General features: G+C 37.2%; 1 protein-coding gene across 3 annotated transcripts in view; it reads right to left on the bottom strand.

The window, feature by feature from the left end:
• The window catches only part of PDE4D (phosphodiesterase 4D), a 753,870-nt gene that overhangs the window by 109,470 nt on the left and 631,802 nt on the right, over positions 1-12,598 (bottom strand). For all 3 annotated transcript variants that reach the window (XM_032212986.1, XM_032212985.1, XM_032212987.1), the window contains one exon: positions 12,359-12,408. In XM_032212986.1, coding sequence (XP_032068877.1) covers positions 12,359-12,408 — 50 coding nt within the window. Of the gene's footprint in view, positions 1-12,358; positions 12,409-12,598 lie in introns of those variants that run through there.

Here is a 12,598-nt window from a genome sequence, read left to right as displayed (position 1 = left end):
GGGCAGTGGAATAATGAACAAATGCAGCTTTCTGTGCTAACATTTGAACTTAACTCTTTTCATATTAACATTTCATATGAACTGTTCGTAGTAACAATCCCTTTGTACTCTTCTTTAATTTTCTGTACTAAAGTCACAGTATTACAACCTACACAAGTTTATCATTAGGGATTCCATTAACTCTATGAAAGCCACCTTCTGCTCTTTGCTGTCCTCTGTTGTATTTTCATGGGTATGACGTTCCCACTTACATAATTATTAGAAGAGGGCTGGGAGTTGAAGAAAAAACTACTTTCAACCAACTACTATAATCAATTTCTTCTGCAGAAGCCATATATAGTATGTAGTTAATATGGAATTTGAACATACATCAATGCAACTGTATGTATGCAGGTTCACAGGTAATGCTTACTGTCAGAGTAATTAATTTCATGAAATAATCTGTTCTTTTGTACATAGTTCATACTACAATACAGGCTTGGTCAATGTTTATAGGTTGGGAATAAGTTGAAAATGCTTTTTTGTTTTTTGTTATTGTTGTTCTCATCTTTCCCACTTTCCTGCTTTGATTATCTCTAGATTATCTTTCCTGCTTTAATTGTCTCTGGATTTAAGGACAATTTAAGACATAGGTACCTGACCTTCCACCACCGCCATAGTATTAAAGCTCCCAAAATGGAGCTTGTACTTGGATCAGACTTTATTCTATGCCTTAATATACTTTATTTGCTTTTAACTTATCCTGATGAACAAGGAAGAGTTAAGCAGGGATGACAGTAAGCAAATGCAGATAGTATTAAATTGTCTTTTGACAAATGGTAACATTTATATTGACTTAGGTCAGGATAGGGCAAAAGATAGATGTGAATCTGTTGGTGGATTCCTGGGCAATTTTCACTAATTAGCAACTGTAGTGAATGGATAATAGCAGTAAAAAGACCTTCCATCATTCATACATACCTACATATGCATTATAGTGATCAAATGAGAAAAGTAGAGCTAGCCAAGGATAGATCTTGTACACAAAATTCTTAAGTTTGGCTTATTTGATTTAAACTGCATGTATTTTTGTAGGAAAGGTTGCAGTGAATTTGGTGAAACACAAATGAGTTCCTGCAAACCTAAAAGAATGTTTCCTTTTTTTTAAAAAAAATGGCTGGTTATGTACTGGTTTTCAAGATTTTGGCATAATCCCAAAAGGTTGGATTTTTATTTGAAAACAACAAAAGCAGAGGGAGAGAAGAGAGACAGGAAAAGAACATTGACATTTTTTTATCCCAACCTTTCTCATTTTTATTATTTGAAGCACATTTTCAATCAGTATCTGATTGTATCTCTGACATTATTAGTCAAACAGCTATCTTAACTAGGAGAAGATGTTGTAAAGGTTCCAAAAATGAAAAGCATAGCTCAACTGCAAGTTATGTAAGGAGATGGGAGTGAGCAGGAGAGACTCCTTGGCTTTGGTAGAAGTATAACTACATATTAAATTCTGGAAACAGTGATTAGTGGCATATAATTTTGGTCCCATCCATAATTCTACAAATAGGTGTTTCTGTTCCATTGGCATCATAAAAGTCTGTGAATACTGGTTTACGATAATGGGAGTTGTGCTATAGAAGGCACTGGGTTGGGGTAGAAAATTGGGTGGGAACATTGAATATTTTTTACCATGAAAAAGAATTGGAAAGCAATTGGAAAACAGCATATTGCAAGAAGTACCATTTGGGTGTAGGTTAAGATTAGAAAATTGGTAGCTTGATAGTAGGCTTGGAATGTAAAAACAATCTCTAGCATATCCCAATTTGACTGAGAAAGATATTTGTCTGAAATGATGGAGAATAACCAGTGGTGGAATTCAGCCAATTTTCACCTATTCGGGAGAACCAGTTGTTAACTTTCTAAGCACTCCAGAGAACCGGTTGTTGGAAGAAATCTCATTTTGTTTTTTTCCACTTGACAGGGCTAATCCTGTAAGGAAGGCAGGAAGGAAACATTCTGGTGCTGTTTCTAGCCTAATCTTTATTTCACTGCTTACAGAAACTGGTTAACCCTTATTACATTGTAACAGCTAAGGTGAAGCACCCATCAACCTGAGTGATGTTGGCCATGCCCACACGGTCACATGACCACTAGTCCCGCCTACCCAGCTGGTCATTAGGGCAGAGAACCGGTTGATAAATTATTTGAATCCTACCACTGAGAATAATTACTAGTCAATGCAAAAATTTCTAAAGTCAGATTCTTTTATTCAAAGTATTTTTCTAGAGGTGAATAGTGTGTTGAAATATAACATTCGTCTGGAGCTCTCAGTACACATGGCATCATTCTGGATTACTGAGATGGACAGATGCAGAAAATCTTACCTGACAAGTATTTTCTCTTCTATATTGGCAAAACAAGCAAGATATGCATGATTTTCCTCTTGCATTTTCTGTCATAGATTGGAAAGTGTTTGGCAGACTATGAATTCAGTATTAATTGGATTCAATATAGTGAACCAATTCTATTAGGCTTTAAATTAAAAGTATAATTTTATCAAGGGTCAATAATGAGGTTTTTGAATGAGAATATGAACACACCTATGGAGTGGATAAGAACCCAGTTAGGAGCAAACTGCTTTGATGTTTTGTATTCCATAAGGTTTGCTTGCAGGTAAATGTGTACAGGATTGCAGCCTTAGTGAAATCTTAAGCCTTCAAATGCTTTGCTTTAGTGAAAAAATGGCCAGAATCCAGCTAAGATTAGATATTTTAAAAAGCTCATTGCTTTGAAGAAACGGCTCCTGTTGAAAGACTGTTTAATCTCCCATTGAGAGTCAATGAGGCTTAAAAGTGCTTAACTTTGGTTGGACTGTATCCAATGTTTTACATATACCGAAGACCTAATTTAATAAGTGTGCTTCAGTGCACCTAAACTATGACTCATTCAAAGAGAAAACACCTTTTGGATTGGAGAGCAATGTAGAAAAATTGGTAAAATTTAAAGAAACATGCACAATAAAAACAAAAGCTGGGCACAGGAGGGAAAGATGTCTTTCATGCTATGCAATTAATATCAGCTTAAAAATTAGAATATGAGAAAAGGAAGACAGGGCAAGGACAGGAGAGAAAGTTTGGAATAGCAATTATATAGGCTACAATACACGTCTAAGAATTTAGTCCATTAAGAACATGTTCATAAAGAATGTATTCATTTATTGATGGAATTATTTGTATGTCTCAACCAACATAAACATCTGCTAAACAACTAATTCCCACAACACTGTCATATTACCTAAGACTGTATTACTATTATTCTTTCCTTCCTTCCTAGTACCCATCTCTTCCCACTTATGACTATAACCATGTTGCTTGTATCTTTAAATTTTATATTGTTTTGTTTGTTTCCTAGTACAATTTGATTGCTTATTAGTAATCTATGGCTCTAACTAAGTGTTGCATTTTATGATTCTTGATGAATGTATTCTATTTTATTTTCTTTATGAGAGCACATGCACCAAAGACAAATTCCTTGTGTGTCCAGTCACACTTGGCCAATAAAGAATTCTATTCTATTCTATTCACAGCAAACTAAATAAATACATTTTGGAGGATACTGTATTTTTACCATGTAAAGTTGCATATATATTAAATATTAGGAGTGTTTAAATATACATAAGAATTAGCTTTAATTGGCCACCACACTCAACATTCAGAGTCTCTGCAGATATGGCTAGTAGTCCTGTGGAAATTCTTTTGAACATGTCTTAGAACAATGTTTTTGACAGAAATATTTATAGATCATAGCAATGTTCTAAAAGTTTGCAAATGATGCTTTCATTATTCTTAAATAATGATTCTTAAATAATATTTTTAAATATTTCCATTGAATTTCCATAGAATGGAAATATTTCCTGCTATTGCGAGGATCTTGAAAATTTACAACTTTAAGGTGCCAATTTAAGAACAAAACATATACTATGATTATTGTGTATTATATGGCTTTGTTTTATTTTTGTTACATCATTCACTTTTTACATCAATTACAAAATATCCCTATCTCTTGGGTGATATAGCAAATATACCAAAAGGTATTGATGGGCCTGTTTTCCACATAATATGTGACTACAACGTGAGGCAGTTGTACCAGGGATAGGTTTAACATACACCTCTTACTCTCATTTTCATTTTCATTCTCTCTCTCTCTGTCTATCCTTCCCTCCCTCCTTCCCCCTCTCTTGCATACATGAACACATACACAATTCTAATTATAGATATTCCTGAATTATGAGCAGAAGAAGCAGTTCTTTTCTAATAGACTTTTCAAAAATATGAGGAAAGTTGAGTTTATAGGCAATATTGAGAGAAAATTGTAGTATTGGAACCCTCAACATTTTATACAGAAGCTTTGCACATCTTGAACCACAGACTGAGGCTCTGACTTTGGCTATCAAGTCTACTATGAATGCCTCAACTGTTTTCAACCTGAGATTGCCAATACTTCCAAATAAGCATTTAGTACACGGCAAATTCATTCTTAAAAAAAATAATAATCCTACAGCTATCAAAGAAGATTCTCTGTTCTGCACTAAAGACCATTAAGTGGGAAACTTTTTACCAGGAACACAAGTTGAATTGTCAGCACTTCAACACCTTTGGCAACACTATGAGAGAGAAATCCGGAGCCAAATTTCACACTGATGTAACAGGCTAAGGTGGTCTGGAAAATTATTTTTGTCTTGGCATGTCTTTATAAACCTTATATTGCCACATTACTAGGGGTTTATGTACCCTGCCTAGAAACTCTGTGCCGGTGCTGTAAAAGTCTGGTGTTATGGTAACTATTGTAACATCAAATATAATGTTATGATTAGAGGTACGGAAACCAGTTCAGACAAAATACGAAATTGTACCTTTGGTACCTCTTAAATGTTTGGATCAGCTTTATATTTGTTCAGCTAGTTGGATCTGACCCATCCAGGGGAAAAAGCAAACCCTATAGTTTGAAGTTTAAATCTCAGACCTGAGAAAGTTTCTTACAAGAAGGGAAATGTTTGGTTCAAACTCCCACATGCTGCTTCCAGAGGAAATTCCATGCTTATGCTCATACAGTGTTTTGCTTCAACTTTCTTTTCTATCTTCAGCTTTATTAATATTTTCCTGAGTGTAAGCCAAAGTAAATATCATTTGACTTACTTATGCGTAGGATTTCACAGAATTATACTGTTAAACAGCTTTTAAATTTGCAGTCCTTTTCTAATAATCATGGTTATTATGAAACATACATTCATAGCGTTGAATGTAGGCTACTACATAATGTAGGCTACTGTTGCAAGAATGCTGGATTAATCCCAGGAATAAATTTTAAGATGGTATCTAGTTTTAAGGAATAATAATAAACCTCAGAATCAGTGAGGTCCTGTCATCTTAGTAATTGCTATTACAGAAAGAAAAGTATAGGTATTTCTTATACCCTGGTGAGCTTTTAAATCATGTGGGGTTTTTTTAAACCTCAAAGCTGTATTTTTATTACATTGGCCTCTGAGGATCATAAGGGGTATGTCTGATAATTAGAGACTGTTACTGGAAGAATGGGATCAAAACATTCCAGCTCTTTTTAGAATCTTTAATAATTAAAACTTCAAAATAGGTGTGTTACGGTTAATCAACCTTTTCAAACTTCAAATGACTCAAAGCGGTAAAAGCATGGTGTTAAAAACTGATAATTGTTGAATTTTAGCTGTCCAATCTGGGGATGCTCTGGAAAACCTAAGTGGAGACTGGATACCTGTAACTAATGGTTTTGGAGTGGCCTAGCATTAGTTAACTTTAAATATAGCATATGCATTTAATGTGTAGAAAAAAATTGGAAAGAGCTGAATAAGCACAAAATTAATCTTGTATATACTTACGTTAAAATTATCCTGGCTTCCTCACAATTACCCAAAATCTTTTCTCCCTTGATATTATATAGTGGGGGAAAATTAAATATTGGCAATCTATAAACATATTTTTGTAAAAAACGCTGCATTGTCATAAGAATAGACTCTCTCCCCATTCCAGGATAAAATCAATATTCTTATTTCTGAACTACAAAATGGATTTCTACTAACCTGAAGGCTTACAACAACACATGCCTTGTCATCAATTATTGCCTTCTATATATTTTGATATATATTTACCACATAATAATCTTTCACCTTCTGATTTTGCTCATGTAAGTTGTTTTAATGGGACTTTCTGCTGTAATGCTGTCCTTTCAGAATTGAAGTACTCTGCAACTTTCAGACAGCTGTGCAGATTAACTCAAACTGTTGGATATTAATTGTGAAGAGTGCTGATATAAATCCGTATATGTCAGTGATTCAACACACGCCAAATAATTACAGTATTAAGAGAAGAGGGCAGGAAATGGCAAACAAAAAAGCAACTAATGGTTAGAAAAGATGACCATCCCTATTAATAAAAGAAACCAAGTAATGTAAAATTAAGAGCAGAGAAGTAAGGAGATAATAGTATCCTTGTTCCTAAAACAGGATCAACAGAGCAGGGTTTAAACTTATTATTGGCTACATGAAGCCTACAAACTCTAACACCTGCATATCTAAATATCTCGTATTTTAGAAGTTGTATTTTACTCTATAAATGTTTATCTGCAGTGAAAAATCATCTTCATTAGCATGTCCTTAAGTCATACGTGCCTATCATATGTATGTATGTATGTATGTATGTATGTATGTATGTATGTATGTATATATGTTGTATTTGTGCTGATAAATAAATAAAGGGAGACTAGTATAGATCTATTTCAAGCTATTTAGCTCTCATCAGCTAGCCATACCCTTACTGGGATTAGAACCTGTGCTGTATTACATATTAGGCAGTTGTGTTAACCACAAAGCCACAAGGTTCTCCTCCTTTATCAGACACTAAATACATATCATATAAGCCCAAAACCGAGCCTGAAGATGGCAAGTGAGACCTCGCTGAAACGTTGCCAAGACAATCTCAATCTTACACGGAAAAACCGAATACAACAAGACCAGCGTACATACACCCGTGAAAATCTATGAAAACAAATATCTTACCTCTACGGGGAGGAAACCTTCCTGCTCATCAGGACCTACAAGAAACTTGAAGTCCGAAGAGCCACCATCTTATGTGACCTCACATTCCTATGCAACTGCCAAGACAAAAGCCGGATCCTGACATGCTTCCAACTAAAATTCCATTCTAAAACCTCAGCCACTGAAAGGATCCTGAAAAGAACTGAATTAGCACTAATCAGAAACGAACTCCACAGGAAGAGATTCCTACTAGACCAAACCAACCGGGGCCTACTCAGTCTTCACCTCAAACTCAGCAACAAAATCCACCCAGCACTCTGGGATAAATCCAAACAACTAGCCCTCTGGAGAGCCAAAACAGAAACCTCCTAAAAGACAGACACACAGACCAACAAACTCCACAGACTAGAAAAACAACAGAAGCCCAACCCCCCTCCACAGCAACTCATGAAACAAACAGTACACAACATATCAGACAGAACCCTCACCACAGCTGAAACCAACGTCCTTTCCAGAGGATTCAACTTTGCAGTAGCCCCTAAACGCATCCCCACTGAAGACATCATATGCGGAGTTGAAGCTACACTCACTAAAATCAACCCAGATGAAGCCAATAAAATCAGACTTGCAATCACCAATGACCTTTGTTCCAGCAATCCACCCAGAAGCAACTCACAGCAAGAAGAACAAAAACCAACCTGAGGAAAGACAACAACATTTTCATTCTCCCAGCAGACAAAGGTAACGCCACAGTGGTGATGAACACGTCTGACTACCAAGCCAAACTATCCAACCTACTCCAAGACCCCACTTACAAACCTCTAAACACAGATCTCACCACCTACCTGGAAAAAAACACCAAATCCAAAATAAAAGCCTCTCCCATCAGTGAAGAGATCCAGCAAAGAATCATCCCCAGAGAGAAATCCTCCAGATGCCCCAAACTCTATGGCCTCCCCAAGATTCACAAAGAAGGAACCCCACTCAGAACCCATAGTTAGCTCCATAGGCTCACCTCTACAGAATCTTGCCAAATTCCTCGCCAAACAACTCCAACCTTATGTAGAATCCATCACCTCACACGTACAAAACTCACTCCACTTCATAGAAACAATAAAGAAATAAAACCTACAACCCAGTGACCTACTCGTGAGTTTCAATGTCATATCTCTCTTCACCCAAGTGCCTATAATAGAAGCCTTGACAGCTATCCAGAACAAACACAACCCCACTAAATACATCCTGGACCTGACCAACCACTGCCTAACCAACACATACTTCATCCATAATGGACAAAAATACAAACAGATAGAAGGAGCACCCATGGGATCACCCCTCTCACCCATCATTGCAAACTTATACATGGAACATTATCTAATGCCTTAGATAAATCTGAACACAAACCCAAACTCTGGCTTAGATATGTTGATGACACTTTCATGAATTGGCCACACGGGAAAGAAAAACTGGACAACTTCATCACACATCTCAACAGCCTACACCTCAAAATACAATTCACTATGGAAATAGAAGCAAAGAAACAACTTTCCTTTCTGGACGTCCTAATCTACAAAAAACTCAATGGCTCATCTAGTGGAAAAAACACACACCAACCGCTACTCAAACACACAATCTCATCACCATCCTGCACAGATCAACTCTGTAGCCAAGACCCTCATCTCCAGAACCAAACGCCTAGCCGACAAAGACCACCTGAAAACTGAATTACACACTCTCACAAACGTATCAATCTCCAACGGATTCCAAAGAAAAACAATTACCAACCTAATCCAAAGGGAGACTCCCCCTCCAAGAACCGAGACACAGAACAGGACAATGGCATCACCCTCCTCCCTTACATCAAGGGCACCACAGATAAAATCAGCAAAATTCTCCACAAACACAATATCAAGACAGCCTTCAACACTGACCAAAAAATAGCCAACATCTTAAGAAACCCCAAAGACAAAATCCAGCTAGAAAACCAAGGTGTCTACAAAATACCATGCAAAATCTGCCCTGCAACATACATAGGACAGACTAATAGGAGAATAAATGCATGCATCGCAGAACACAAGAACGCAGTAAGAAAAAAAGAAAAAACTTCCTCCCTTTTCCAGCACTTTAAAGCTACAGGACATGAAATTAATTTTGAAGGAACCAAATTAATCTCCAAAACTGAACACTTCATCAAGAGAATAATTATGGAAGCTATCGAAATAGAGAAACACCCCCACAACATGAATAAATGTGATGATACCTCCTGCCTACCAGACATCTGGAAACGAGCCCTAGTCAACAAACGAGCCCCACCCACCACCCAGGCCATTACAACACAAAACAACAACAGACCCACAGCCAGCATCAATCAGCACCAATCTACCAATCATGATAAAACCACACAGCTAATCAATCCACTTACTGAAACAAAGCTAGCACTCCACCCCACCACCAAGATTTATAGAAAGACAGCAGCTCCGATCACGCTTTACTCACACAAACACGAATGCCTCAAACAATTTCAACCAAACTTGGTACACAGATGACTTACTCTCTGGAAACAAATACTGTGGGGGCAAGACACCTCCAATACCGCCCCCCTCCGGGTATGTGTTCTATTACAATACAGCCCGGTGTGCCTTAAAATGGCTTCCACTGTACAGCGTAGTGGAGTTGCCATGGTAAAGGCTTCACCGTACCCCACAAGAGGGATCCCTCTGGTAAGGAAGAAAATCCAACATTAGAAATTAAGTTTGGTCTGGACACTTTCACCCAATAAATAAATACCCTGGCAACGCTGGGTTATCACCTATTGTAGTGATGGTGAACCTTTTTCTTATGGCGTGCCACAATTGTCTGTGTGCGCGCTATCGCCCACGCATGCATGCCCACATCAATTCAATCCTCCCTGCCCACATGCACATGCGTGCGCAACCCCCTCAACCAGAAGGCCGAAAATCAGCTGGCTGGTATGCGCATGTGTGCCAGAGCTGATGGTTGGGGTGCGAGCTAATATGGCTCTGCGTGCCAACCGTGGCACGCATGCCATAGGTTCACCATCATGGACCTAGTGTAATATAAAGCAGCGACTATAGAAAAGTACTGGTTCAAGTAAGTCACACCCATACATGTGAGGTTTTGATAGGGATAAGTACTAAGTCACCTTTAACACTAGTTTGGCATCAAATTCATTATAGCTATACATTTTCTAATGATTTCTTGCAATTACAAAATGACTTTTTAAAAAAGTAAATTGCAGGCTCAGGGACTGAGTCTAGAACAGGGAGACAACTAACATTTCTCTATTCATATGGTTTCCTTCCTCTTCTCCCACCTTGTATCTGCACGCTCTTTTTTCTTTAAATTCAGTTATTCACTTCAACGCCCAGTTTTGCTCTTAGATCAGTAAAAATGTAACGTGCCACCAAGTGAAAGGAAGAACAAAAACTTATGGTAAACCCATCCTATCTGTATTATATTTCACAGAAGTGAAAATGAGCTTACTTTGCATTTTGTAGTAGCAATGGTGTTTAATGCTTAACTTTAAATCAGTGCTAACGTTCCTGTGATATGATTTAACAATCCCTTCTGGGAAGAGAAAATAAGTATGACACACAGACAAAGCTTCTGAGTATAGGCTTCTCTGTTCATTTCACTTAGAATTCTGTGCATGTAAAGACTGGTTTTCCTCTTTCCTAAGAGAATGGGAAAGTCCCCTGGAGCAGCAAGTCTGGGCATACATTAACAGACCAATTACTGTGCTTTATTTACATCCCACCTGTATTCCCCAAAGGAACTCAGGGCAATACATGTAGGCGTTCTCTGGAAGTTTGCAATACAGGTAGCAGATTTGCTCAGATTCAATTAGGATGAAAGCTTTATATGCAGGCTGCCGCATGGCTTAAATAGCATGTTTCCCTAACAATATTTTTATGCATTTATGCAACATAGCAGGGTACTGCATCAATGTCCTTCAAACCATGGGAGCTGATTACAATATTGCTCATTCCTTCAGTCAGGGTAATGATTACCAATAAATTTGATGTTCCTGCCAGAAATGACTGCAACCACTACTACATGCCGAAAGCTTAACCTGCATCTGTAGTGCACTTCGTTATATTTAGATCCTCTTTGTTAGATGTTATCCAACTCTGGCTGAAATTCTGTAGTTCCATATTCAGGTTCCCCATTCTGGTATCAATGGATTCCCAGCAACTTTTAACAAGGAACAATTGCAGCAATCCATTTAAAAATACACAAAATATTTTTATCCAGCACCTTTGTACAACACTGAAGGAAAATCAAAATGGTGGGAAAAACACTCTTAAATTTGAGTGCATAGGTCAATAGACGCAGATGGTCATTTGCATTCTTTTAGTGAGTCATTAAGGTCATCTGGAGATTTATCTCTGTCCTCAGGGTCACCTGAGTAGTTCAAATTGCTGTGGAGCCTTCTTGGACCTGTTGAAAGGTTCTACAACCTTTCAGGACCACAACAGAGTCTTTTCAACAGTTCCAAGAAGGCTCCAGACCAATTTGCACCATTCAGGTGACTCTGAGGACACAGAAAAATTTCCAGGTGACCTTAACGACTCACTAAAAGAATGCAAATGACCAGCTGTCTGCAAGAAATATAAATCCTTTCTTTCCCCACCACCCAGTTAGAGCTGAAGAAGCTTCTTGGATGAGAAGTGAAACATCTTCAAAGAAAAAGCAGAAAATCCTGTTGTCTCTTGAAAAAAGCACCTGGAAGTGAAAGTCATTCCTGACTAAATGGACCTCAGAAAGTACAAAAATGCTGGATATTATACATGTTGGCCTTCATTTACAATAAGGATATTAAAGGCTGGCCCATGTTCTGAATTTTTTCAATCATTATCACTGATATTGCTTTCTTTTTATTCAAACAGGAAGAAAAATATAGAGATATTTTCATGTTTGTATCAAATTCATATTCAATGTATTATGAAGGAATTCCCCTGTTCCTCCTTTTCTCCAGCTACAGAGAAAGTTGAGAGATGTGTAGAGGGAAAACCATAGTATAAGCAACTTCCTCGTAGCAATAAAGCTCATAAAAACTACACCAAGTAGCTTGATTGAGCAAAAAACAAAAATTTGAGAAACTGGAAATAGATTTCAGATCAAGCAGAAATTCTACTTACTTACTTACATGAGTTACAAGTAATATTTATGGACTTTTAAAAGCCTTTATAAAGTATTTATACATCAGGAACAGATTATGCAATCTTATATTCACAAGATAATAACACCACCTTAATATAATAGTGTGACTGTTTTAAGGTGTCTTACCTGTTATGGTTGCTTTGTTGATAGATGGTTGATTACACATTGGTGACCGTCTGGGAAAGAAAGGAGAGAGAGAGAGTAAAAAAAAAAAAGAAGTAAGGCATCATCATGAAATCATGTATTCATGTATTATTAGATGTCTTTGGGAAAGACCGATATTTTTTAAAAAAATAATAATTAAAGATGCACAATTAATAATATAAAGGATATACTCAATGCAACATAGAAAATACATTCCCCCCC

Source organism: Thamnophis elegans, chromosome 3 (assembly GCF_009769535.1).
Source record: "Thamnophis elegans isolate rThaEle1 chromosome 3, rThaEle1.pri, whole genome shotgun sequence".
In the NCBI taxonomy this organism is placed as follows: Eukaryota; Metazoa; Chordata; class Lepidosauria; order Squamata; family Colubridae; genus Thamnophis; species Thamnophis elegans.
This window is presented reverse-complemented; position numbering and strand designations above follow the sequence as displayed.